This window comes from Falco peregrinus, chromosome 4 (genome assembly GCF_023634155.1).
Source record: "Falco peregrinus isolate bFalPer1 chromosome 4, bFalPer1.pri, whole genome shotgun sequence".
NCBI classification, from domain to species: Eukaryota; Metazoa; Chordata; class Aves; order Falconiformes; family Falconidae; genus Falco; species Falco peregrinus.
This window is the reverse complement of record NC_073724.1, coordinates 55980927-56005293: the sequence shown is the minus strand read 5'-3', so window position 1 is coordinate 56005293 and position 24367 is coordinate 55980927. Positions and strand designations below refer to the sequence as shown.

At 38.9% G+C, this 24367-nt stretch overlaps 1 protein-coding gene across 1 annotated transcript in view; it reads right to left on the bottom strand.

Moving 5' to 3' along the window:
- The window catches only part of GCC2 (GRIP and coiled-coil domain containing 2), a 28454-nt gene extending 5145 nt beyond the window's left edge, over positions 1 to 23309 (bottom strand). Inside the window, exons 1-19 of the mRNA XM_055801752.1 lie at positions 23169 to 23309; positions 20213 to 20275; positions 19464 to 19548; positions 18367 to 18434; positions 17421 to 17525; positions 14153 to 16642; positions 13388 to 13457; positions 12621 to 12721; positions 12442 to 12540; positions 11043 to 11162; positions 9430 to 9594; positions 8949 to 9053; positions 8221 to 8383; positions 7588 to 7688; positions 7385 to 7462; positions 6588 to 6725; positions 4465 to 4586; positions 3012 to 3188; positions 1353 to 1570 (exon numbers count right to left, since the gene is read on the bottom strand). Coding sequence (XP_055657727.1) covers positions 1353 to 1570; positions 3012 to 3188; positions 4465 to 4586; positions 6588 to 6725; positions 7385 to 7462; positions 7588 to 7688; positions 8221 to 8383; positions 8949 to 9053; positions 9430 to 9594; positions 11043 to 11162; positions 12442 to 12540; positions 12621 to 12721; positions 13388 to 13457; positions 14153 to 16642; positions 17421 to 17525; positions 18367 to 18434; positions 19464 to 19548; positions 20213 to 20275; positions 23169 to 23264 — 4564 coding nt within the window. The 5' untranslated portion in view covers positions 23265 to 23309. The remainder of the gene's footprint in view (positions 1 to 1352; positions 1571 to 3011; positions 3189 to 4464; positions 4587 to 6587; positions 6726 to 7384; positions 7463 to 7587; positions 7689 to 8220; positions 8384 to 8948; positions 9054 to 9429; positions 9595 to 11042; positions 11163 to 12441; positions 12541 to 12620; positions 12722 to 13387; positions 13458 to 14152; positions 16643 to 17420; positions 17526 to 18366; positions 18435 to 19463; positions 19549 to 20212; positions 20276 to 23168) is intronic.
- Positions 23310 to 24367: the final 1058 nt, after the last annotated feature.

Genomic DNA, 24367 nt, shown 5'->3' with positions numbered 1-24367 from the left:
GAGCTATTTCATAGGTGTGACTGTATCAGATTGGAAGGAAGTACATAAAACAATCTTCAAAAAGCAGGAGGATGAAAGGTGAAGAAAACTGAGAAAGCCAGATACACGTATAAAATTTATAACAGAAAATATAGCCTTTCACCTCCAAATGACCATTGAACCAAAGCCTGTTTCTAAATCCAAACTTGATTGGCAATTTTTATTTCGGTGACTATGAAACCTTCATGCAACTCTTGCTGTAGCTGTGATGAAGGTGTCAAATGTTTAATGCCAAACAGAATTGGCCTTCTTTCAACCAGTCCTGTGGAAGGTGCAAACTGTTCTGTTTTAATACTGTGTGCACTATCCTTCTGCTTCACTAACAGACGGAAACAGTAACTTCTTAAATTGTTACTGGTGCTTGCCAAATGTCCAACTACATCTTAATTAGTAACTTTACAGATACAAAAATAGCACTTGAGCTTGAACACAGTAAGCCCATAAATTAGAAGAGGGATCAAATAGCAAATATACCAATAATAAACATTGTTAAAACTGCTTTCAATATGCTTTTCTTTAGCTGTATCCCCTCATACTTGAAGTGGAGGTCCAGGATGCTTCAAAATCTGAGACAAACTGGTAGGAAGAAGACCTAATATTTACAAAGCAATTTCCCTCCATCTGACAATGGGCATACTGCAGAAGAGGTAACAAGTGATGCCAATACTACAACAGAGTGGAATAGTTCCAATTGAAAGGGACCCAGAACGACCATCTAGTTCAACTGCTTAACTAATTCAGGGCTGACCAAAAAGTTAAAGCATGTTATTAAGGGCACTGTCCAACTGCCTCTTAAACACTGACAGGCTTGGGACATTGACCACCTCTCTAGGAAGCCTGTTCCACAGTTTGACCACCTGCTCAGTAAAGAAATGCTTCCCAGTGTCCAGTCTAAACCTCCCTGGCAAAGCTTGGAACCATTCCCACGTGTGAGTAGCAGGAAGACGACCAGGGAGAAATGCTCAGCGCCTCCCTCTCCACATGGAGAACAATGAGGTCACGCCTCAGACTCTTTTTCCCCAACCTAGACAAACCCAGAGTCCTTAGCTGCTCCTCATAGGATATTCCTTCGAGCCCTTTGCTTGTTGCCCTCCTCTGGATGAATTCAAGTACCCTAAGATTATGAAGGGCCAGTAATAACAAAGATACGTTCCTTACTTGGTGGGTGGATTGATACGACATGTTGCAGATTCTCCAGAAAAAGTTTCTGGTGTATTACAGAACCACACACCACAACAATGTTTTAGATTCAGACTCAGGTACACAAATTTGTATCTAACCCAAGAAAACCTGGTATTATGACTGAAAGTTACCTCTAGTGCTTGGTTCACTCTTGAGTTGGAAGAACTGAGCTTCTACTCTGGAGAGTTGCTGCTGAAGAGTCTCTACTGTCTTCCTGTGCTCTTCTTGCAGGTTCCTGACTTGATCTCTGAAATTGTTCCGGAGAGCTTCATTCTGGGCTGTCAGCTGACTCACAGTCTGGGCATGCTCTGCTTTCATGACCATGTTCTCAGATTGTATTGTGCAGAGCCTGAAAACAGCGTATACGTGAATGAACAGCAAATGTCATCATTTTAGTTTTTTCATTTTAAATTTCAAACTTTCTAGAGTTTAAAGGAGTTTTCAGTTTTCATTTAGATGATAATTTTAGAATTACTGTGCAACTTTTTTCCATTTAAGTTCCTCTTTTTACAGGGAAAATCGAAGATTGGAAAAGTTACTACTTATCATATGAATGCACTGTGCTATATAAACACTTGTGTTAGAGAACAGTAAATTCAGACATCTTTGTGAAAACATTAAGGTATTAAAAGACACTGCGGTCTAAACATTCTTAAATTCTAGAACTGCAACATGACTATTTATAGTGTCATACAGGGTATGTCACTTACTTTACACTCTACTTCCTTTACCATTTATTTACCAAACACTTACGCAGGACTTCTGAAAACCTGCTTCTAAGAAGCCAAATTTAATTTTTTTTAAGCTTCAACTTTCAGTGCAAGAGAGGGTAGAAGAGCGTAGTTGTTAGCAGAAAAATATTAGTAATATCAACTGTACTTGTTTTGGAGGTATTCCAGAAGCATGACAGAATTGTCACAAGCAAATAAATGCACGTATGCAAAAACTAAACATAGGACTTGCCCTTATAAGCATACAAACTTAAATATAGCCATAGTAGCAAGTCTCTCTGAGCATAAAGGGAACCTGCTGTGATATGGGTTGTTTCCATAAAAATGCAGAAGGATTTAATTTAGCCATGTGATGATTCATTGTAACCAACTATCGGGAACAGATAAAACGGTACAAAGAAAGTGACAAGAAGTCAACAGTTCCTAATACTAAGATGTAATTTCTAATAAATATTTCATGTGAACTTCTTTGTACCCTAGATAGAAAAGACCAGACAAGGAAAGACCCTTTTCTGAAAAGCTCAAGTATTAGGCAGTCAAGTGACTTTTCAAGAAGTGATACAGGTTAAACAGATTGCATTCATTTTGAAAGAATTAGCAAATTAAGATTGTGGCAAGCTTAAGGTTAAAACCCGATACTTTCTGGAAGAAAGGCACTTAGTGGACACAGGACTGGATATTTTGCCAGTGAAATAGTTTGCTGTGCATTTAACTACCTTATTTTTCCAATAAGAAACATCTGTAAAATTTAGTTGAGCAGTCTAACACAAATGTAGTGCTGAGTGCTGGACTTAAAAAACATTAATTTTTAAATCTGATAGTTAACAGGTAAAAAGCTTTCAGAAATCTCAAATTCCCTGATCAGCTATTACTTCATTTTCATTGCTGAAACTTCTGAAGGCTCAAGAAAAACAGCAAATAATCCTTTTGGAAATTCCTTTAACTTTGTCCACAATTATGCCCTTTCTTTGGGAAGTATAATTATAGGCAACTACATGCCCAGCCCTTATAAGTTCACACAAAATCAAATATCTATATCTATTTATCTGCAACCCATACTTTTCACGGAGCTCTGCCTCTTTTGCAACAGTCTCTTGCAGCATCTTATTGTGTCTTTCCAGCAGGGTGTCATGTTCAGACTGCAATGCCTGGAGTTCAGATGCATTTATCTGTGAATTATGCTGAGCGTCTTGCAGCTTAACTTTAAGTTGATCTATCACCATTTCCAACTGTTCTCTACGAAGGGAAGAAAAACAAATAAGCAACATACATTTAAAAATAGTTATATTATTTCAAAACCTATATTATATCCACAACACTTTGGATAGCTGTTCCAAATTGCTTATTTATTAATTAAATCAATACAGCACTATGACCAATATAATCTTAGAATGCAACTGCAGCAGAAACAATTAGGAAAAGTTCTGATCCTGTTTCAATGTATGCACAAATAGGTTTATCACATTCTTCCTGAACTGCTGGCAATATAATTATTGGGGTAGAAAGTGTGACTGATACAATTTTCTACTTCCAGCTGGCAGGGGAATAGTATGAGACGCAGATGTGGCAAACAGTTTCTTCTTAGAAGTGGTGGAGGTTTTTTTGTTTGTTTTCTAAATGCACATCATTCAATGAGACTGAATACAGCAGACAAATGGCTGGAATAGATTTTAAGCAAAGCAATAGAAAGCAACATCAATCCCTAAACCCGGATAAACTCTCTTTGTCAAAAATAAATCAAAATTAGAAACACTAGGAGAAAAAGTCTTAAGTCACACACATTCTCCTTTTATACTTTCTGTATTAATATATGCATACATCTCCACTATCTCATGAACTGTATATCTCATTAATCCTTAGAGTTGACACTTATAAATAATTTCTTTGAAAATGACATCATCTGTTTATTGCTCAATTACTTGTCCACTTTGTTTCCATGGTGACCCTCTTTCACAAAAACCTAACAAAACCAGAACTTAAAATTCTGCAAAAAAGAGAGACAAAGAAATGGAACTCTTGCAGTTTGCTTCCTTCCAAGAAAGGAAAAGCTAAGATGTATTTAAAAACCCTCAAACCAACAATAAACCCCAAGTACTCTAACAAAGCACAGGTCACCCTCTGGTGGATTTTCTGCCGCAATTGCATGCACTGTTCTAAGCTCTGCATATGAACTGACATCTTGCACATAAACACCCAGTCTGTCACCAAAGACAGCTACCAATAACTTATAAAAACGATACAAATTGATGATCTTTCTTCTGTTCAGATTGGCAGAGTCACAGTTAGATTACAGGCTGAGATAAAGTTTATGAAAATAAAGAGGGTTTGGTTTGATTTCTTTTTTTAAACCCAAAGTAACTGGGCAAGCAAACTGTCTCCCTTCTGGTATTTTCCTTATTGAAGTGAAGGGCTAAACAGTGGAACTCCCTTGTTGATCAGCAATTAGCAAAGGCAAGTTCAGTAACTCAAGCATCAGTATTCTTCTGTATGTATATAAAAATTTTAGTTTTACCTTTCGTGTTTGGCTCCTTCAGATTCTGTCTGAGAAACAGATTTATTCTTTTGCTGTTTTAGAACATTATGAACACGAACTTTGTAGCTCTCAAATTCAGATGTAATAGATGCTTGTTCAGCCTATCACATAGAAAACAAACCCTTAGTAAGTTATGCTATTAACTATTGCTCCCTTATTTCTCTAAAATGAAATGCATCTTACATTGAAAAAAAATTAAAGAACCACTTCTTGCATCTTCTTCTTTTAAATGGATAATTAAAATAGTGACTACCATAAAGATCATGTTTCTTTAGACTGTAACTAAGTATCATAAAAAGAGAAAACTTAAAAAGAGAGACACTGATTTGCAACATCCCAGTATTAAAGAAGAGTACTTGCAAATTCAAAAATTGCATTAACAGAGGTTCACAAGCAAGGGGTTCTATCAAACGGCTTTAAATGAAGGCAAAAGTGAAGGAAAAAAAAGGGATCATTCTGTTCTCCTTTTATGCTACCCAGGTGACAAAAATCTAGTATGCCTTGAAATTCTGCATGGTTTTGAGGAGTTAAATCCGTCTTGTAATGGATTTATATAAGCACAAGATACAATATTCTAGTTGATTGTTAGGGTGTTTGATCTGTCTTCTCCTCTAAATTCAGCTGATACACAAGTTTCTGTGGATGTACAGAAAATTACCTCACAACATACTAGCTTCATCCTTGACTGTACACTATACAGCAAGAATAATTCCTATTCTTCAAGTACTCATGTTGTATACACCTCCAAGAACACACAGCTGCAGTTTTTCATTCTTGGATATTAGGAGAAGCTCATGGGTTCATTAGTAACCCTTGAGACGCTAAAAACTAAAATGTTCTCATATCCAAGATGAGTATTTTGGAAATTTTTTCTTCAGCTGAACTGGTGAGTGGAATTCCACAGTGCTGACCCTGATAAGCCACTCCTCCAGCTTTTCTGGAGCCTGTAACATTAGTGGCCATTTTCTTTAAATTAATCCTTCTCTTTTCTTCATCAAACTATGTGAGCTAGAATATTCCTAAGTCCTCAGGTACACAGCCTTAAACGTCAGCATGACTTCTGCCTTCTAACCTACCATCTGGTTTTGTGTCCACCTTTCCTTTAGACAGAATTTTCCTTTGTTCATAACCTTGTGATAACATCTGTTTTCTAGATGTAGAGCACCTAAAGAGGAAGGCTAACCTTCCAACAGCTTCAAGCCATGCCATCATGGAAGATCTACACCCTTACGGGTTTCACAACATCAAGGAGCAAGCCACCATGGATAGGTACAGAGTTATGAAGACCACATTTGTAATACCATGATCCATATCTACCAGTACAACTCAGGCAAGCCTCCTGTGGTAGCAGCAGCCACAAAGTTTGTCCATTTCAGTTCATCTTTTTGAAATGTAGACCTTTTTTTGAGATACTGCATTCAGCTGTTACTTATCTGCAGGATGCACGCCTATCAACAAAAGGGGCCATAGAGTAATCTCCACGAAGACAGTTTGAACATAACAGTCCTACTGTATTCTGAATCTGTCTGTCTCCAACGCAAAGTCTAGACTCCAGGAACATCTGACAGTGTCATATGGACAAAAACCTAGAAATAACAAAACCCTCAGTAATAGTGTCAGTTTCACACATAGCTCAGCTGCCAATGAAGAAGCTGCACGTATTAGCAGCATATTAAAAGGCGCTCGCAAGTATTTTTCACAGGTTTATTTTTTTTGTTTAAAGTGGTATCTGTGTTAACTGGTTTTATATGGAGGAAACGGCATTTTTTTTGTTTGTTCTCCTCTTTTCTTTAATGACATCTGTTCCCCGCAGTGTACACTTGCTGATTGTCTTAAATAAACTCTGACTACCACCACAAGGTTTTCCCTACTGGGAATACAGGAGCGCAGTCCAGATGTTCCACCAGTGATATATGACAACCAGGACAAGAGTCTGGCTTGCCCTCTATACCACCACTCAAACACATTAAGCACTGGAGTAATTCCCAGTTCTTGACAGAAAAAAAGAGAAGAGGGAAAGATCTGCAAAATACTTTTAGAGAAGCAGAGTGCAGCAAATCTCCCTTTTAAAGCTTCTGACATTACTTCTTCCACTAGAGTACCTGGGCTGCTCTGCACTCTTCTTGCAGGGTTGCAATTTTTTGTTGGTAGGCACTCAACATACGCTGGTGTTGCTCCGAAGAAGTTCGCAGGTGTTCCTGAACTTTATGCTTTTCTGATGTTAGTACAGCCACTTGAATCTGAAAAAGTTAGTTCAACACTTCAGTCTGACTAACTTTTTTCTTCTGTCTCCAAGGGATGTGCTACAGAGAACATAGGATTCTGCTACAGGCATTCCAGCACAGAACTGGTGAATATATAATTAAAATCCAATAAAAACAGAATAAAAAATAGACATGGGTTACCACATACCTCATTACAAAAATTATGATGTTTAAAGAGAGAATTGAAGATAAAACTACAGTGGTGGGGTGGCAGCATTTAAGAAAGCCAACCCCTCTCCCTTCACTTCCCTGCTAACTTTCATTATATTCAATTCCTATTCTGCCCAATCATCAACATTTATACTGATGGACAACACTTAAGATTTTTGCTGACAATGTTACATCCTTTTGTTTTTAAACTGAGCAACTTCCATTTCTGAAGAAAATATTTTAAACCATATCCCAGTTACAAGCTTCAAACTACACAGTCCTCTCTGGTGAAAAGGGAAAGAGGAACAAGAAAGGGTAAACCAGCACCAAACAGACAAAACTCATTTAAGAAAAAGAAACAGTATCCTTCTAGTAAAAACAACACCTTCTCATTCTTCAGCCTATATTCCATCTGCCCAGTGCAAATCAAACCCTTACTACTTAAATAAGAAACCTTATACTAACGAAGAAGTGAAGTTTCTTGCCTTATAGGCTTCCACTTGTTGTTGACTGGCTTCCAGTTCCCCTTGTAATGATGCCTGCAACATTAGATGGTCATTTTCCTGCACAATAAAATTATCTGGTTATTTAAAAACACCAAACCACAGCAACTTCATAATTCAGCTACCAGCTCATTTTTTTAAAGTTGGTTTAGAAATGGAATAGAGTCATTAACATCTGGACTTACAGCTTGTTTTGAATCTGCCAGTTCTTTCTTGGTTTTCACCAGGAGTTGTTTTATCTTGGCATTTCTTTCCTCATCCTGTTGCATAGTTAACTGAAGTGACTCTAATGCAGAAAATAGCAGTTACATGCAAATGAAACTCCCCCTCCTGTATTTCCTTAAAAATACTGGAAAATATTTAAGCAAATTCTGACAGCTTTTTCAAGATTTGCAAACACATAGCCTACAGAAAATGCAGTATCCTATTTCCGAGTATCACAACTACCTTCAAACAAATGAAATTATTTTAAGACTTACACTCAAGGACTGGAAGAAATGGAATGTTTAACCACGTGCTAAGTAGTAAAGTTTTATAGTGTAGTAGAAAACCCCCATTAGTCACCGACTTTCAGAACTTACGAGTAACTTAATCAGGGAAGAAACACAGCTTATTAGGCAGGCAGTTTGGCTTTTACTAGAGCAATACTAGATCAAGGGACTGATAACCTAGTAAAGTTTCCTTTATGGAAAAGTAATTTTGACTATGTAACTGTTTAGCATTCCCTCTCACTCATCAGCCTGAGTTGTTGTTTCCAAATTGCATTTTCTACCATCACCAACTATACCATAGTTACTTGCTGTTTATAGTTTACTCACTTATTTCTTCCTGTAGGGTCTCTTGCTTCTGTTTCTGAATCCCTGTCTCTTGCTCAAGATCTTCTATTCTGTTGTCTTTATCAGTAATCTTCTGATTAAGTTCTTTTACTAGCCTTTCATAGTCAGCTATTTCCATATCCATCAGTGTACTTTTCTGAGCATCCTGCAAGTTACACACAATGAAGTTAAAGCTTACAATCTGCTTTGGCTGCTAAGAATTTATTTTTTTTAAATTGTATTAAAAAGCTATATTGCCCATCTAACAAACATTTTGTAAATATCCATATTCACAAGTAACACCCATCCATAAAGTGTCCATGTCCTCAGTAAATAATCTGTTTTCAAACAAGAACCAGAAGCTTTGAAAAACCTGTTGCTAGTTCTACCAGTGTGTATTTTGCATATATGAGTTTCTATCATTTTTCAGTCCTTACAATAAGGGCAGCTTCTGAATAGCACACCATGCAAGTACTGCAGACATCCGAATTCTATTCCTATTTCTACTCATGAGAGGCCACATAACCCAAACAGGCTAAAACAAAGAAAGATAAAAACCCCCAAACCCAAAAGTATACATCAACTCTCTGAACACAAAACTGGTGTAAAAGCCCACATTTTCCCTTTTACAAACCTTGGGCTTTAAAATCATCAGAACACAAAGGGAGGCAGTCAACACAGTAAGATGGGCCAAAATCTATATTAAACATAAACATGAACAGCAGCTCTACCTTTCTGGCCAGCTCTAGTTCTTGCATGGTTTTCTGCAGATGTTTCTTTTCCTTCTGAAGTTGCATCTGAAGCTCCTCCATTTCTCGGAGAGCACCAGTATGTTCCTGAAATTCAAATACTTCTCAATTAAGCAGTCCAGCTTCAGAACAGATGTCAGCATCTATTTACACTTACACACACACACTTAGGTTGTACAGAGACAACTGATTCATTTTTTACGAAATCACTGGGAACCAAAGAAAAACCCAGATGATTATGAAGTGTTTTTCACATTCTGTAAGAATCCCCGATCTACTTGAAGTGAAAGCCTTGCAAAGTTCTTTCAATGAACAGATGAAGCCTTCAAAAAAGACCAAGTCAAATAACAAGAAGAGAAAGTATGGAACTTGTTCTATAAAACCACAGTTTACAAAGGTCTAACAGAAGTCAAATCCAGTGAAATAATGCTTAAGCCCATTTGCCATCTCTACAGAATACTACCTTTGTTTTCTGTTCTTTTAGAAGCTTTTCAGCTTCTAGTTCTTTGTCAGCCTTTGCCTTGGCTCTTTGCATCTCCAGTATCTGAGTTTCCAGCATCTTAGAATTACATTGCAGTGTTTCAACACGAGCCAGAAGGTCTTCATTAGCAGAGTGTAACTGATCATGCTGAAATGATCATAATGGAAAGATAAAAACATAAGCTGAATTTGCATGCATCTTTGACTGGTAAGATATTGTCTCTATTTAAAAAACAAACACTGATTTCTATGCAACTCCCTTGAAACAGCACTGCTACAGACGAGCCTTGTCCATCTTAATTGTTTTAAACCAGATTAAGAAATAGGCTAAATTAAAGTCACCAGCACAATTTGATTATTTTGGTCAGAGTTCATTTGCCCAACTTTCTGTAAGACACTAGAATGACAATAAATCTGAAAAAATACCCCAACGTTTATGCTTTCTGCAAGAATCACCTTCCTCCCACAATAATATGCAACGTTCGAGTACTTATTGCCCCACTTCACATACAGTTGTCTTTATAAATAAATGGTCATACCATTAATTCCTAAAAAAGTTTTAACTGCAGCATCATCAAGTCTTCAATGAGATCATATCAGTACATAGTAAGAATGTCTCCTGTATCTGGCCTATTTTTGAAATTATTTTAACAGATTTAATTCAGACATCTTCAGTGTTTTATCTCAGTCTCTATTATGCAGATTAAGAATAAAGTATAAATGAAAGAAGCTGCCAATTACCTAAACAGTGTTTTCATTTACAAAATACTTCATAACAAACTTGAAAAATTCAATACCCGCATAATCATAAAAATATATGCTTCTGTTTGTTATTTCTTCCTAAACAATTCACTACTAGCTTTTGTTTATAAGAAAATGGTGGCCTAGGTGGATCTTCAGTGTAACTACATACGGGGTCTGGGAGTTTAAAATCATAAATTCCATTTAAATCCTAAACCCACTGCAGTTAGCTTTGCAAAAATATGTCTCAGCTGCTTAATTACCATCTTAGAATCTTCTAAATGCCATTACAGTAGTCTACAATGCATCCTAAAATCTAATCCTTGTGAAAGATGCAAAAGCCCATAATTTAGTAAGTTTGAACACTGTTGATTAAATAACAAAAGAAATTTTGTCTAAGAAACAGAAAAAACCCAAATCTAACAGTTAAAGGCTACTGTACTTCATGAGAACTGTATGTGTGAAATTGCGAGAAATAGTGCAAGTTTGGTTTTGTATCTGGAATATCCAGCAGAATCGTATGTCCAAACCAAGCCAGAGGTGATCACCTGCTCTTTTCTGTGAGTTAACCTAGGGTAAATTAAATTCTTTCTATTGAGAAAGCCAGCTGTTCTACATGTATTTAATTTTATCACAGTCCAGATGAAGGTATTAAAAGTTAGGGAAAAAAAAAAACAAAACCCAAATCAAAACCAGAAATCACAAAAATCCTCCTGAATTTCATGTCACCATCCCAAATGCACTTAGATTAGGAAACTATATATAGTAACAGGCACATGAGTAATATTTGGACTCAATAGGCAAAATAATTTTTACTGTAATTACCAACAGATCAGACACACATACGTTACTGACCTGCTGGGATGACACCTGTAGCTGTCTTGTGAGGTCATCTATCTGACGTTCAAGACTATTCGCTCTGCTTTTTTCAGAATCCAGCTGTTCTCCTTGCTTATCATATTCCATCAAAAGATTCTTAACACATCCAAACACAAACCCGTCATTTTTTACAATAGACATTCAATAAGCACATTCTATACCTCAGACACTTACCCTCCTAATATTTCAGCATATGAGTTATCTTATTGCAACCTCAGAAATACCAGAATGAAATCAAAGCTATTGTTCCGTTACAGGCTTTGGGAGAAACCTTTTTCAGTTCATGAAGTCCTAGAATAATTTGGGTTGGAAGAGACCTCAGGAGTTCTACATTCAACCTCCCACTTAAAGCAGGATCAGCAACGAGATCAGATCGTGATCCTTGAATTTTTTTTCAAAACTGTATTTTTTGTCCGCAGCCCCACGGTCCCCAGCTCGTACCACGGAGTTACTCTCTCCCACACAAAGAAATCAGCATCTGTCTTTGCTGAACTTCAGAAGGCTTCTGTCAGCCCACCCCTCAAACCTGTCTATGTCTCTCTGAATGGAAGCCCTGCCCTCAAGTCTATTGACTGTTCCCAATCAGGAATAATCTGAGAACTTGATGAAGGTGTACTCCATGATTTTCTCTAGGTAACTGCTTAATTTTAACAGGACAGGCCCCAGCATAGTCCCCTTTGTTACTGGCATCTAGTACCAGCCATTAATCACTGCTACTCTGAGCCAAGCCACGCAACCAGGTTTTTAAATTTTTTTTAAGTTGTTTACCCGTTTAGATTGTAATGTCCTAGCATGAATGAGAGAGTACTGTGAGACAACATCAAAAGCCTTCCTAACGTCAAGTGACATGCACTGTTCTCCTCTCATCCGCACCTCCAACCATTTTATCATGGCAGCCAATCAGATTAATCAGACACAATTTATTCTTGGTGAATCGATGCTGACTGTCCCCAGCCACCAGCTTCTGATTCACGTGCTGAGACATGCTCCAGGAGGACTCACTACCAGCGAATTGTTAGTTTATGCCTTCACCACTTAAGGACTTTCCAACTGATCCCCAATTTAATGTACTTCAAAGAATTCATAAGGATTTATGCTTTCCCTCAGCAACACGTTGTTTGATAAGCTTGATGCTAAATTTAAAAGGTTTTAAAATACCATCCAGTAGAAAAGAAGTGCCTTATTTCCTTCTGACAGCAGCTGCACAGTTCCATTACTAGAACCTTACACCTCTTGATTTGGGTACTCAACTGCACTGACACAATTTCTTTTGCCAAACTTTGGCAAGTAAATAGCAATACATATCTAGGCTAGGCTTCAAAAGCCAAGTATTTTCTGACAGTTAACTGTCTCATAAACACAGTACTATTCTTACCTTATAGCTTTCAGCTCCTTGAATGACATCTTTCATTGAAGCAGACAACTGATCTTTTTCTGATCGAACCAACTCCAACTCTTCTTTCAGAGTCTGCGTCTTATTAAAAAGAATTGTGTGGCATTAAAACAGAACGTCACATGCAGAATGTTCCATATATTAGCAAGCAGTTAGGGTACCTCTCTTCGGCTAGCATCCAATTCTTTCTTTGCTTTCACAGCAACAACCTTAATTTTATTTAGCTTCTCTCCTTTTTCTGCAGATTCTTTTTCCAGTCTTCCTAAAATAAATAAGAAAGTGAAAAAATATGCCTCACCTCTCCCCCAAGAACTGAAATGCATTTCAATTAGAACACAAATACCAGCATGACTGTAAAAGAAAACAAAACAGAAAGCAGGGGGAGACTTTAAAATGTTTCATTCAATTAAGCATTTAAATTTGATCTGAAGCTAAAACATCCAGCCACACAGACAGCTTAGGGTCAATCCTTCCCTGTTTCAGAGGCTTCCATCACAGTTAATGTTAACAGCCATATTCCTGTCTACTCCTACATACAGTTCTAACGACTCAAAACCACTTTCCTTCTAATGTGTTGGGATAACTGCAATAAGGTAACAGTAGTTTTGGCAGAATGTTGTTTTCCTCTCCTCTTGGCAGTCTTAGGGATTCTTATTGACACAATTTTTCCCATATTTAAAAAAATAAAGATGAAATCCACTACAAATGTACACAGGAAGAAAAAAAGCTTAAAAAATATCAAATGATAACCAACTTAAGATGTGTTCTAAATCCCTAATGGAAGGAATATTGTAGGAAGCTGCATTGGTATCTACTTCCCCACCTTCCTTGGCTTGCAGGAAATACAGGAAAACTATGAAGTGAAAGAAAAACTAACAACTACAAAAACCCAAACTGTTTACGTAAAAGAGAACAGCAAGAAAGATACCAATTTTTTCTTGAAGCTCTGCTACTGCAGACTGTTGATGAGTTTTCGCAGTCTCTGCCTCCATCAAATTCTGTATTATAAACAAAGATACAAGTAGTATTACAAAAAATTATTTGTGATATCTGGTTTTCCCCTAAGAAGCCATCAGAAGTTTCAGCTACAGCTGGACTGTGTCTACTTCTTACTACCAAGAAAGTCCTTACATGCAATTTCGTAACCCTCTGGTAACTGGAAAACATACTTATGTTGAAAAGAAAACATTCCAACCTTTTAACAGCTGCTTTCCATCCTGCCCGAGGACAAAAGACGGGAGACCATTAATTCTGCAGCTGTCAGTTTTACATAATTATCAGTTCCCAGGACCTGAAGTTAGGAGTAGTTAATGCAGATCAAGCAGTATTTTTGTTTGAGATGGAGCCATAGAAAATTAAGAGGTAAAAGATTATGAGGTCAGTTAGTCCATCTAGTTAAATGATCACTTTGAGGGGTATTGGTAGGAAGAGAGGTTCAAGTACAAGCAACTTTTGTCAAAATAGCATTATGATTGGTTTTGTTCCATTGTTTCTTTCTGGGGGGAGGGAGGCGATTTTATGGTGCTAGGAGACTCAGAATCATGAGCTTTCTAGCAGGGAAACTCACTTTCAGGCCAAGGGAGAAAGAAAAAAAAAAGAAAAAGAAACAAAGAGAGAATTGAAAGTATTTTTTGAACCTTAATTCTGAAGACTTTAGAGGTTTAGACTGTATACTTCAATAACAAAATATAACCTTTAGAGAACTCAGTTCGTCTTTCACATTTCTAAGTTCAGTTTCCTTTTGTTCCAGAATGAAATTTAAGTCATCTTGTTTTTCTGATCCTTTTTGCTGTTCTTGTATTTGACTTTCACAAAAAGCAAGTTTTTGAGTGATCTCTTCAATATTAGCTAGAAGATCTTGATTTTCAGTCCTTGCTTTTTCACTGGCATTCTTCAGCTCCTGGATATCATGTTGAAGTGCTGCTTTTTCAGACAACACTCCTTCCAATTCTTCTCTCAAGAGATCCTTTTCTTTTTCAAAATCCTCAATCAGGGATCTATGTTCTGTATATTGAGCTGCATTTTCTTCTTCCAGTCTCCCAACTTCCCGCTGCAGATGAAGAACTTCTTCCTCATACTGTTTAGCAAGGCACTGCTCTTCTTTAGTTTTTGACAAGTACTCATTTGCAATTTCTAACAAGTTAAGAGAATCATGTTCTTCGTTAGAATCTAAAACACTGGAACCCACTTGCTCAAGTAAACAGTACAGCTGGGTTCTTATAAGAGATCTGTGTGCTTGTTCACTTTCAAGTAATGTTGATAAATGGTCTTTTTCTGCATTCAACATTTGCAGTTTCTTTTCTAAGTTTTCAGACTGTTCTTTCAACACTAGCCAACCATCTTTTTCAGAGGTAATCTTTGCCAGCTCTTCACTTAATTCACCTTTTTCCTGAATTATTTTCTTATTTTTCTCATGAAGAGTATATACTTCACATGAAAGGTTCTCTCTTTCATGCAGCAGGGATACAACCTGGTTTTCCAGTTGCTCTAGCATTTGTGCATTTTCACTCTTCCTAGTTAAAGCTTCATTCAGTCTCTCTGTTAATTCCTCCACTTTTTTCTTCAGGTCGCTATTGTACTGGTTAACAACATCCACTTCTTTCTGAAGTTCCTGATTTTTTCCTTGTTCTTGCTTGCACCTTTCCTGAAGGGTTTCTCTGTCTTCACCCAAGCATTTTACTTCATTTAAAATACCCTTGTTTTGATCAGTAAGAACAATGATCTTCTCTTCCAGTTCTTTTATAGCAGTCTCTTTTTGGTTGATGTAGCTTGTTATTGTGTTATTCTCCTCCTGAAGACTAACAATTTTACACTGAAGTTCTTCTACCTCTGGCTGATTAGATGACAGTTTTTCTATTTCTTCCCGGAGGCAATTCACAGTTTCAAGAAGAACATCTTTTTCATTGAAAGCAGCCCGGAGTTTCTGTTGCAGTTCACTGACATCAGAAGCTTGCTGTTGTCTCATTGATTCAAACTCCTGGCTGATCTTTCCAGCAGATTCCCCTAGCTCAGTCTGTAGAGTTTCCATTGTTTCTCTCAGGCTGTTGTAATTGGACACTGCTTCTTCTTTCTCCTGAGTTAGCTTTTCAAGCTGTTCTCTTAGTTCCTGTGTTTCAAAAACTAATGCCATCTTTTCTTTTTCAGACCCAGATAATAAAGTTTCATTTAGTTCAGAAATGTCTCTCTTATGTTGCTCTTTTAGAGTTTGAGTCTCTAGCTTATGCTCGTTTACAACAGCTTCACAGTGCTGTCTTGCTGCTTGAAGCTCCAACTTTAGTTTTTCAATTACACAACAGTAATCTTCTTTAGTAAGCTGCAATTCATTTATCTTAAAGTCCAAGTCTTCCCGCTCATGAAAGTACTCATCCTTTATGCGATGGATTTCCTCTTCCAGTTCCAGTTTAACGTTACTCATGTATGTTAACTCATCTTTTAATATACTGTGTTGGGATTGGAGCTCTTCTAAACTATTCTCCAGGTGCCTAACCTTTTCTTCCATTTTTGCTTCTACACAAGGTTCTTCTCGAGTATCTACAATATCTATCTTGTTATCTACATTTTTATTTAAGACTTTTCTCAGCTGCTCCAAGTCATACTCATGCTGGTCAGCAAGAGCAGACATTTCATCCTTTGCTTTTTTCTCTCTTCTTAGGCTCTCCTCTGCTAAACTGTGCTGTAACTGATCTATCTGATTTTGCTTTTCTTCATTTTCTTTAGATGATATTTCAATCTGATGCATCAACTCTGACACCTCTTCCTGATGGGCAATTTTTAATTTTTTAAGCTCTTCATTCAGATTTTTGATTTTGTTATGGTAACACTGAGAGCTGCTTTTAATAGTTTCTTGCAGATTTGTCACTTCTTTGTTTTTGTCTTCATTCACCGTTTCCAATTGCTTGCTCAAACACAAAATTTGCTCCTCATAAGTAGATTTAATTCTTTGGACATCATCTTGTAATCTTTTAACTTCTTTTTGACTATCATTATGACAATTGATCTGTTCTACCAGCCCCATTTGTTTCTTCACTTGTTCCTCTAATTCCATTTTCAGCTTTGTTATGTCCTCATTGTGTTTACTTTGTGCATTTTCTAATTCACTCTTCAGAGCTTCTATTTCTTTCAGAGAGTCAAGACTTGATTGCTCCAGTTGCTTCTGCAATTCTTCTGTCTTAGCCACTGCAGCCTAAACAAACAAGAAAGTTATTAAATACAGTAATTTAGCACACAGAATTTCCAAATAAAATTGTTTGCAATAATTAATTAGAAGATTTAGGAGTTTTTAGTTTTTAAAATTGCTATCATTTTAAAATATCTGCCTATATTAGGACAACTCAATTCAGAAGACACCGCAGAGAGTACAAAAATGTTTGCAGAATGAGAAAGGAAAACTAAGTCTTAAATCATGTTTACCGGCATAATTTCACAAAATGGTCAGGATAGAGTTCAACTTTAACAACTATTCTGGTAATGTATTAATGACCAAATTACTTTAGGCACATCAAAATCAAGTATCTGGAATATAACTATTAATCAATTGCAAGCAATTCGCTATTATTAACCGAGATCACTGACAAAATATAGATGTCTTGGTTGATAGGCTACTTCCTATGAATATCTGAATGTAAACCTCCTATTTCCTATGAAAACCCAATGCTGATTGATTGAAGCCATCACATATGTTAGGCCACTAATGCACAGACTGAATTCTTTTTGAACAGCTGTGGATCCAACTAGTGCATTTAGAGTCCTATAAAAATTATAAATTAAGGGGTACAGAGAAAATATGCTTTAACATATGAAGTATTTAGACTATTTAGACTTATTTTTTTTTAAGGTAAAACAGAACACAGGTAAGTGAAGAAAAAAAGATTACAACGGAAGTAAAATACACAACAAGCAAAACTAGAAAATAAACATATTTCTGAAATATTTCACTAATGTTCTATTGCTTGTTTTAGTACCTCTGCTTCTTGCTTTCTTTGAATATTTTCCTTTTTCAGAGCTACACACTGCTGCTGACTTTCAGCTTTTTCCAGAAGTACAACATCCAGTCTTTCTGTGAGAGCCTAATTTTAAGGGAGAAAGATCACTGAAAAAAGGGTTACATAACAATGGAAGCCTGAAGAATTTTTGCAAACCATATGAACTCATGCATTGGTCATGACTTTTTTTGTCAATTAAACAGATTAGTCTGATTTTTAAAATTAATTTCAGCCCAAACATGACAGACATAGAATAGACAGACTAAAACAACAACGTCAAATAACAGGTTCTGTTCAAAATTGTATTTCTGATCAGCTAATTTATTATCACGAGGTAGGGGGTGGGGGAGAGCTTCCCTTCCACAGAAAAGAAACCTCCATCCAAATTATTAAGAAAGAAATTCTGAGTTGATAAATTCCTCCTCACTACCATTTTTCACTTTCATATGCTGTCTATGACCCTTACTTTGCGAAAAACAAATGTTCTTGTGAATTTAAAAAAAAATGCAGTTATCTTCCTAAAAGTGTTTCCTGTGACATGCAACTTTAATTTTGTGTGTTTCTGATCTCATCAAATGACTGTCTCTGAAGTTTTCTAAATGGCTGAAGTCTTTCCACAGTGGTCATTCTAAAATAAACAAAAGCCTGTCTAACCAGCTACACGAGGAAAAAGTCTTGCTGAGGAAACTGTATGTTCTGTACTGTTCCTCACAGAGCCAACAGTGTTTTCTGAAAAAGGAGAGTAAGGATATGGGGAGAGGAGGAAAATAAAATGATGGTTTTGGACTTGTCTTGAATTCCCGAAAATTGATTAAATTCAATTTGAGTAACAGTTTCAAAGCTGTTTACTATTTGCCAAATTATTTCTGTAACCTATTTCAGCTAACATTATGTAATTAATTAGAAATCCATTATTTATTCCTACCTGAATAATATCATCAGCTCCTCCAGTAGCTGCTTTAGATCTGAGTTCTTCAATCTCTTTCTCTAGTTCTTAAAAAAGTAATTTCACAGTGTGAATTGATGCTCAATCACAGGAGCAAATTACTAGCAAACCTAGCAAAACTAACCACACTCATTCAAACCAGAGATATCTTTTACTTCATCAGTTTTTGTTTGTTACTGAGTGACAGAAGGGGCTAACTGGAAGAGAACAAACACTCAGTACTAATTCTCCAGTCCTGACATTTAGCATGGTTTCCTGAGGAAGCAAAGCTTCCTCGTTGGGGCAGAGGGACAAGAGATAGGAATTCTTTTGATGATTGTCTTACCTTCTACTTCACGATCAATTTAAGCCAGAGAAAAAATATTCAGTTCCTATCGGTTCTCTAAAAATAGGCAGCAGGTAGAAGAACAAGACCTTATGAATAACCCCACTGAGGAAAAGCCTAGTATAGCCCACGCCATCCTTATTATTTCGCTGGGCAGCTACAAGCAGTCAGCATAACTCTAACTCCAAACGGCAAGTGACACCAGTCCAAGTAGTGGGCCACTGGAGGAAAAGGGACAGCACATGAGAGCACAGACTTACACCGGATACTTTTAGGTGGTCAACACAAAATTTTGTTTAGTATAATTTACAATTTCTTGTTAAAGAAGCAAATGATCAAACATAAAGTAGATATTTATTTCAAAGAAGCCACTGTACTCTACAACTGTACTAATTATGCAAAACATGCATCAGAGACATTTCCCTTCGCATCTGCTTCCTGAAAAGCAACACGTATCCTGCAGCTGATAAGGGGAACAATTACAAGTCCCACTTTAACTCTTACACAAACTACATTGATCCATCATGCCATACTGCCAGATCAAAATTAATTTAATACCCAACAAAAGCAATGCTTCTTTTTCTTCCCTTCCTTGCTTGAAGGACTTCAGTCCTTACCCTCCCACAAAAACCAGTGAAATCGCAGGAAAAAAATCCAGGATACTTGCCTAGAATTTAAATATACCTAGCAAAAATATGCAGTGATAGTACCAAGCATTAACACAGAAATTGTTCTCTTTCCAGTAAAGTACCTGTACATCTTAACTTCACTTTCTGTAAAAGCATCACTTGTTTTTTTGCAAACTTGATGACATATTCTTTGGGCAATGTGTCCAGCTGTAAAAAAAGTACATATTAGAGAACCAGACTCCTCTAACGCAGAGGTAAACTGAAAACAGAGAATTTTAGCATCCAGCTTCCAAGAAGTCAAATTTTAGGGCAAGAAATGGTCTTACCACACATTTGCATGAAAACTAACAGTCAAAGTTACTGCTGTTCTGTTATCCAACTCTGTTATTTCAAGTCCAATAACCAGAAGCTACTCCTAATTCTGTACTTCTCCAAAATCATTCTAGAGCACACAACTGGGCTCAGTTAGACGGAAAGCTCAGGAAGGGTTACAATTCAGTAATATAATATGAAGTGTTTTGAAAATAGCATGCTGACCTAACATTGATATTGCATATGTTGGAAGTAAAATTAAATAAAGAAGTCTGTGCTTTTTATGAACCAAACTGCTGCCAAAACTGGCTGCTACTAATATTTTATCTCATATTATAACAGGAAGCAAACTTGTAAGTAAGAGATTCCCCCCGCCCCCCACCCCAGTTTCCAAAAAACCGTAGCATTAGTTTATAAATCAAGTTTTCAAGAAGTCTAAAAGACAGGAAACTCTTTAAAAATACCTTTATGTCTTCCTATTAGTCACAACTTGCATGCCAAGCCGTAACCCTTTCGACTACTGCTATGCAAATAAATGGGGTCTGTGAAGACTGATTACCTTTGATTTGCCTGATACTGGCGTGACAGAAGACGCCACCATCTCCTGCCCAGCATCTTGCACCTACAACAAGATAAAGCACAACCTGGGGTAACTGAACTTTTAAATTTAACACTATCAAAGGAACTAACTGCAAGCCTGCAAACACTGAGAGTAACTGAATACAGTGAGAGTTCAAGGAGAAAAAAAAAAAAAAGTAAAAAACTATTTGCAGGACTAGTCAGAAGGATAACTGAAAAAAACTGTGAGTGGTCTATTGTGATTTGTACAATACAATAGAATAGAAAACTCCAGGTTTCCAAACCGGTACGACCTTATGATTCCATTACTGAACTGATATCCAGAGCTGATACGCTACTTAAAAATTATTTCATTTACAAGAGGTTACAAAGGTGCAAATCACTATCTTGTTCTTAAAAAGACTAATTTAAAAAAGCATGAACAAAAAAATCCCTGTAGCGGATTAGCTATTAAATCAAACTTTGGGAACTTCTGAGCCATATGTACCCCTCAATTTTTTTTTCTTTCTTTCTTAAACACACTGGTTATCGCTAAAATTGTTGGCCGAACAAATATATTTGAAAAGACTGTAAAGCTAGGAATAACCCTCCCCCTACCCATTCACTCTTTTTCTTTGTTTTTGTTTTGTTTTTCAAAAACATTAGTTAGTACTAGAAATGCTGGCCTGGCAAACATATTTGAAAAGGCTTTGGAAATTCTGGGCCCCCTATTCCTAACATACATATATAATGCCTTCTACTTTAAACTTCCACAGATCTAACCTGGGAGACTCTATGTTACTTTACAGTGGTTTGTATGAGAGATGCTTACCTATACTCCAGAACATGAAAAAACGCACATAACTAAGATGGGGCAAAGGAAAATGGAACAGACAATTCCAATATATTAAAGGCAGTATTTCCAAGCCTTGACCTTTACCCTGCTTTATCCTTCTTACTATCATGCGTGTACATATAAAGTGAAGGGGTGTATATATATTTGTATTTTTATGTATCTACGCGTTTGTGTGTGTGCATATGTATACACATGTATCTTCACTTTTCTTTTGCTACTCTGTTCTGACAAAAAATCCCTCTTCTATTAGAAACTATGGAAAAAACAAACTGGATCTAAACACTACTAAAATAAAGAATTACTAATAATTTACAGAGAACAGCTGATACAGATAATAAGGGAAGTCATCCTTAAAAATATGAGTTCAAGTACAGACCAAGGTCAAAGGCAGTTACAGTTATCTCTCTTTCTGTATCACATGACCTAGAGGCTTCTTTTAAAAGGCAAAAGCAGACTTATCAAAAAATAATGTGCCTGTTAAACAAAACACAGCACTAAAAAAACAACTAAAAGTTTACGTTTCACATTTCCTTGGTGCACAAAACTTTGCCAACATTTACATTCTTAATATTTCAGCATTGCAATTAGCAAAATGCTGTTACCACAAGCAGTATGCTTACAGAGTATAATTAAATTCAGCAAATTGTATGTACTGTTTAGAAAACAATAGCACATGTCTCTCCACACTACAGTAAGGTCAGATGAATCTACATATTACTTTTACTCTCCTTTAAGCTAACAGGCACAGAGGCAGAACCATGTATCACGTAAGACAATACATCCAGTTTTGCAGTTCTGGTAGCAGAAACCAGAAGCAGCTTGTGTAGAGGGGTCCGTTCACCCGCTTGAATCAGAAGCGCAAGGAAGATGAGTCACTGAAAAAACCTAAACTTTTTATTGATCAGGTGTATCTGAGCCTGTGAGCCAGCAGACAGTAAATACACTTCTAAGCACAACCCTGAATCCTGCAAGGATTCTCGAATTTCTATTCCACCATTCTGAAACCCGGGTATGCTGCCTTACCTTACTGATATATTTTAATGTAAAGCCTCCTTTATCTACACTAAGGCGTTTTCAAGCCACAGTTTAGCATGTTCTGTGTATTTTAATTGCTATCTACTCCTTATTTTTGCAATGGCTTAACAGAACCTTAGAAAGCTTAAGTGATGTATAAATGCAATATATTAGGCTCTGATGCGAACCGCAGCAGCAGTGACCATTACTAACAGCAATTTTCTGAGCTGAGTGCAACTTCCAGACATCGCCAATTCTAACCATACCAGGTCACATCAAAACATGTTCAGAGTCCCAATCCCTTCAGCAAACAGGCACTCAGTACGCCTGCAGCTCAGAAACCACCAAGAAAGTCAGTGTCATGTATCACTTTTAAACTCTTCGGCGTTGCCTTTGGGTTTGCTAAACCAGATAACATCGCTGAAATAGGTGTATTTGCTGGTGTTCACAGTGTCTCGCAGCTGATGTGCTGGTAACACACCAGGTGCCCTGCGGAACGCCTGTTCGCCCCTGGGTGCTCTTTAAAGGGCACCCACGCCGCGCACCCGCTGTGTGTCACCGGGGCGCTTCTCCCCGCGCCGGCTGCGCGCCCCCATCCCCTGCGCCGCGGCCGCCCCCCCACCTCCGCGCAGGCGGCACCAGGCAGCCCCCGCAGCCCGCACGGGCGCCTCACGCAGCCGCAGGGCAGGACCAGGGGCCTCGCTACCGGCCCGGGCGGCACCGCACCGCACCCCCTCACCGCTGCCGCCAACGGGCCGGGCTGCGCCGGGGGCGGACGGGGGCGAAGGGGCGCGCAGCGGCCCGCGGGCTACCCCTGCCGCCGGCCAGCAGCCGCCGGCCAGCAACCTCCGGCCGGCCCCGAGGGCAGCGGCGCCGCCCGCCTGGCGCGACCGCTCCGCTCGCCGGAGAGCGCTGGCAGCGCGGGGGGCGCTGCGCGACAGGGGGAGGGGGCGGGGGGCGAGGCTGGCTACCCCCGCCCCGCTGCTGAAGCCCAAGGTCACGCGCCTCTTCCCGCCTCCCCCCCAGCTACAGCCCCCCCCGACGGCCCCGCGTTCCCGGCTCCCCGCCGCGCCGCCCGCCCCGTTACCTCCATGGCGGGGCCGGCTGCCTGCAGGGGCGGGGAGAGCGCGGCGCCGCCGTCAGCCCCGCTACACGCCCCCCGACCCACTTCCGCCTCCGTCATCCCCGCACGCCGGTAGCGCGGCGCCCAGCCGGCGGGGCGGGGGGGGGGCGGGCTGTCCGCCACCGGGCCCCGCCCCTGGCGCGCGGCGCCGGCAGGGTAACGCCTGCCTGGGCGGGGCGGTGGCCGCTGTGGCGGAGGCGTGAGCGCTGAGGCCGGGCCGCGGCGGCGGCACAGACCGGCCTGGGAGGCGCAGGGAGCGCTGCCGGCCGCACGCACTGCGCGTAATAAAAGCGCCCCAAGGGAAGGGGTACGGCTGCGCCCCGGCACGTCCTGCTCCCGAGGGGCTCCTGAGGGGTGCCCGCCACTGCCAGGGCACCTTTAGGTGGGGGAGCCTGCTGTGAGCCCAGCGTGCCTGTCACCGTCAGGGGCGTGTGAGGGCAGCAGCTTCTGTGCTCGGGCAGGGACTTGGGGATTTAAGACCCTGTTTCTGGTATCTCGGTGGAAGCACAGCGTGAGTTATTTGTCAGGCGCTGGGTGTGAAGGCCCACCAGAGCAAGTACCAGAAGCCGGGCACTACGGCCTGTAGTTCTGGTGTTACAAGAGACATTTTCATACCGTTTGGGTAGGGGTTTGAGGGGAGCGATACCTACTTCAAAGTACACACATTTTTTACTGTAGTCATGCTTGCATTTTGGTAGCACTTCAGATGTTTTTGATGTTTCATGATAAGTCATTGACTTACTGAGGAGTTGCCTGTGAGAAAAAGTTTAGGCGTATTATTCTTTTTACAGTTCACTGGATAACTATTTAATATCATCAAACGAATTACAATGCCATGAGAGAATACCTGTTAGTTGCATGTAAAAGAAGTCATGTTAGTCAAAAGGCTGCTCTCTGAAGAATAACTTGGTATTTTTCCACGTCTGGTTATTGTCCTTCATCTTTTAAAATTCAAGTGGCAAGTAGTGACAAAAGGCAGAAAGGTTCTTCACATATACCTCAGAAATTATTCCCTTGTCTTTTCTTTTTTTTTTCCCCTTCAATGCCTTCGCTGTACATTATATTATTATTTATTGTGATCTATGCAGGTACACAACCACAGCAGCATATGGTTCCTTGCTCTCCCAGAGGCTGCTGGCAAGGAATAGATCCTAACCAAACTG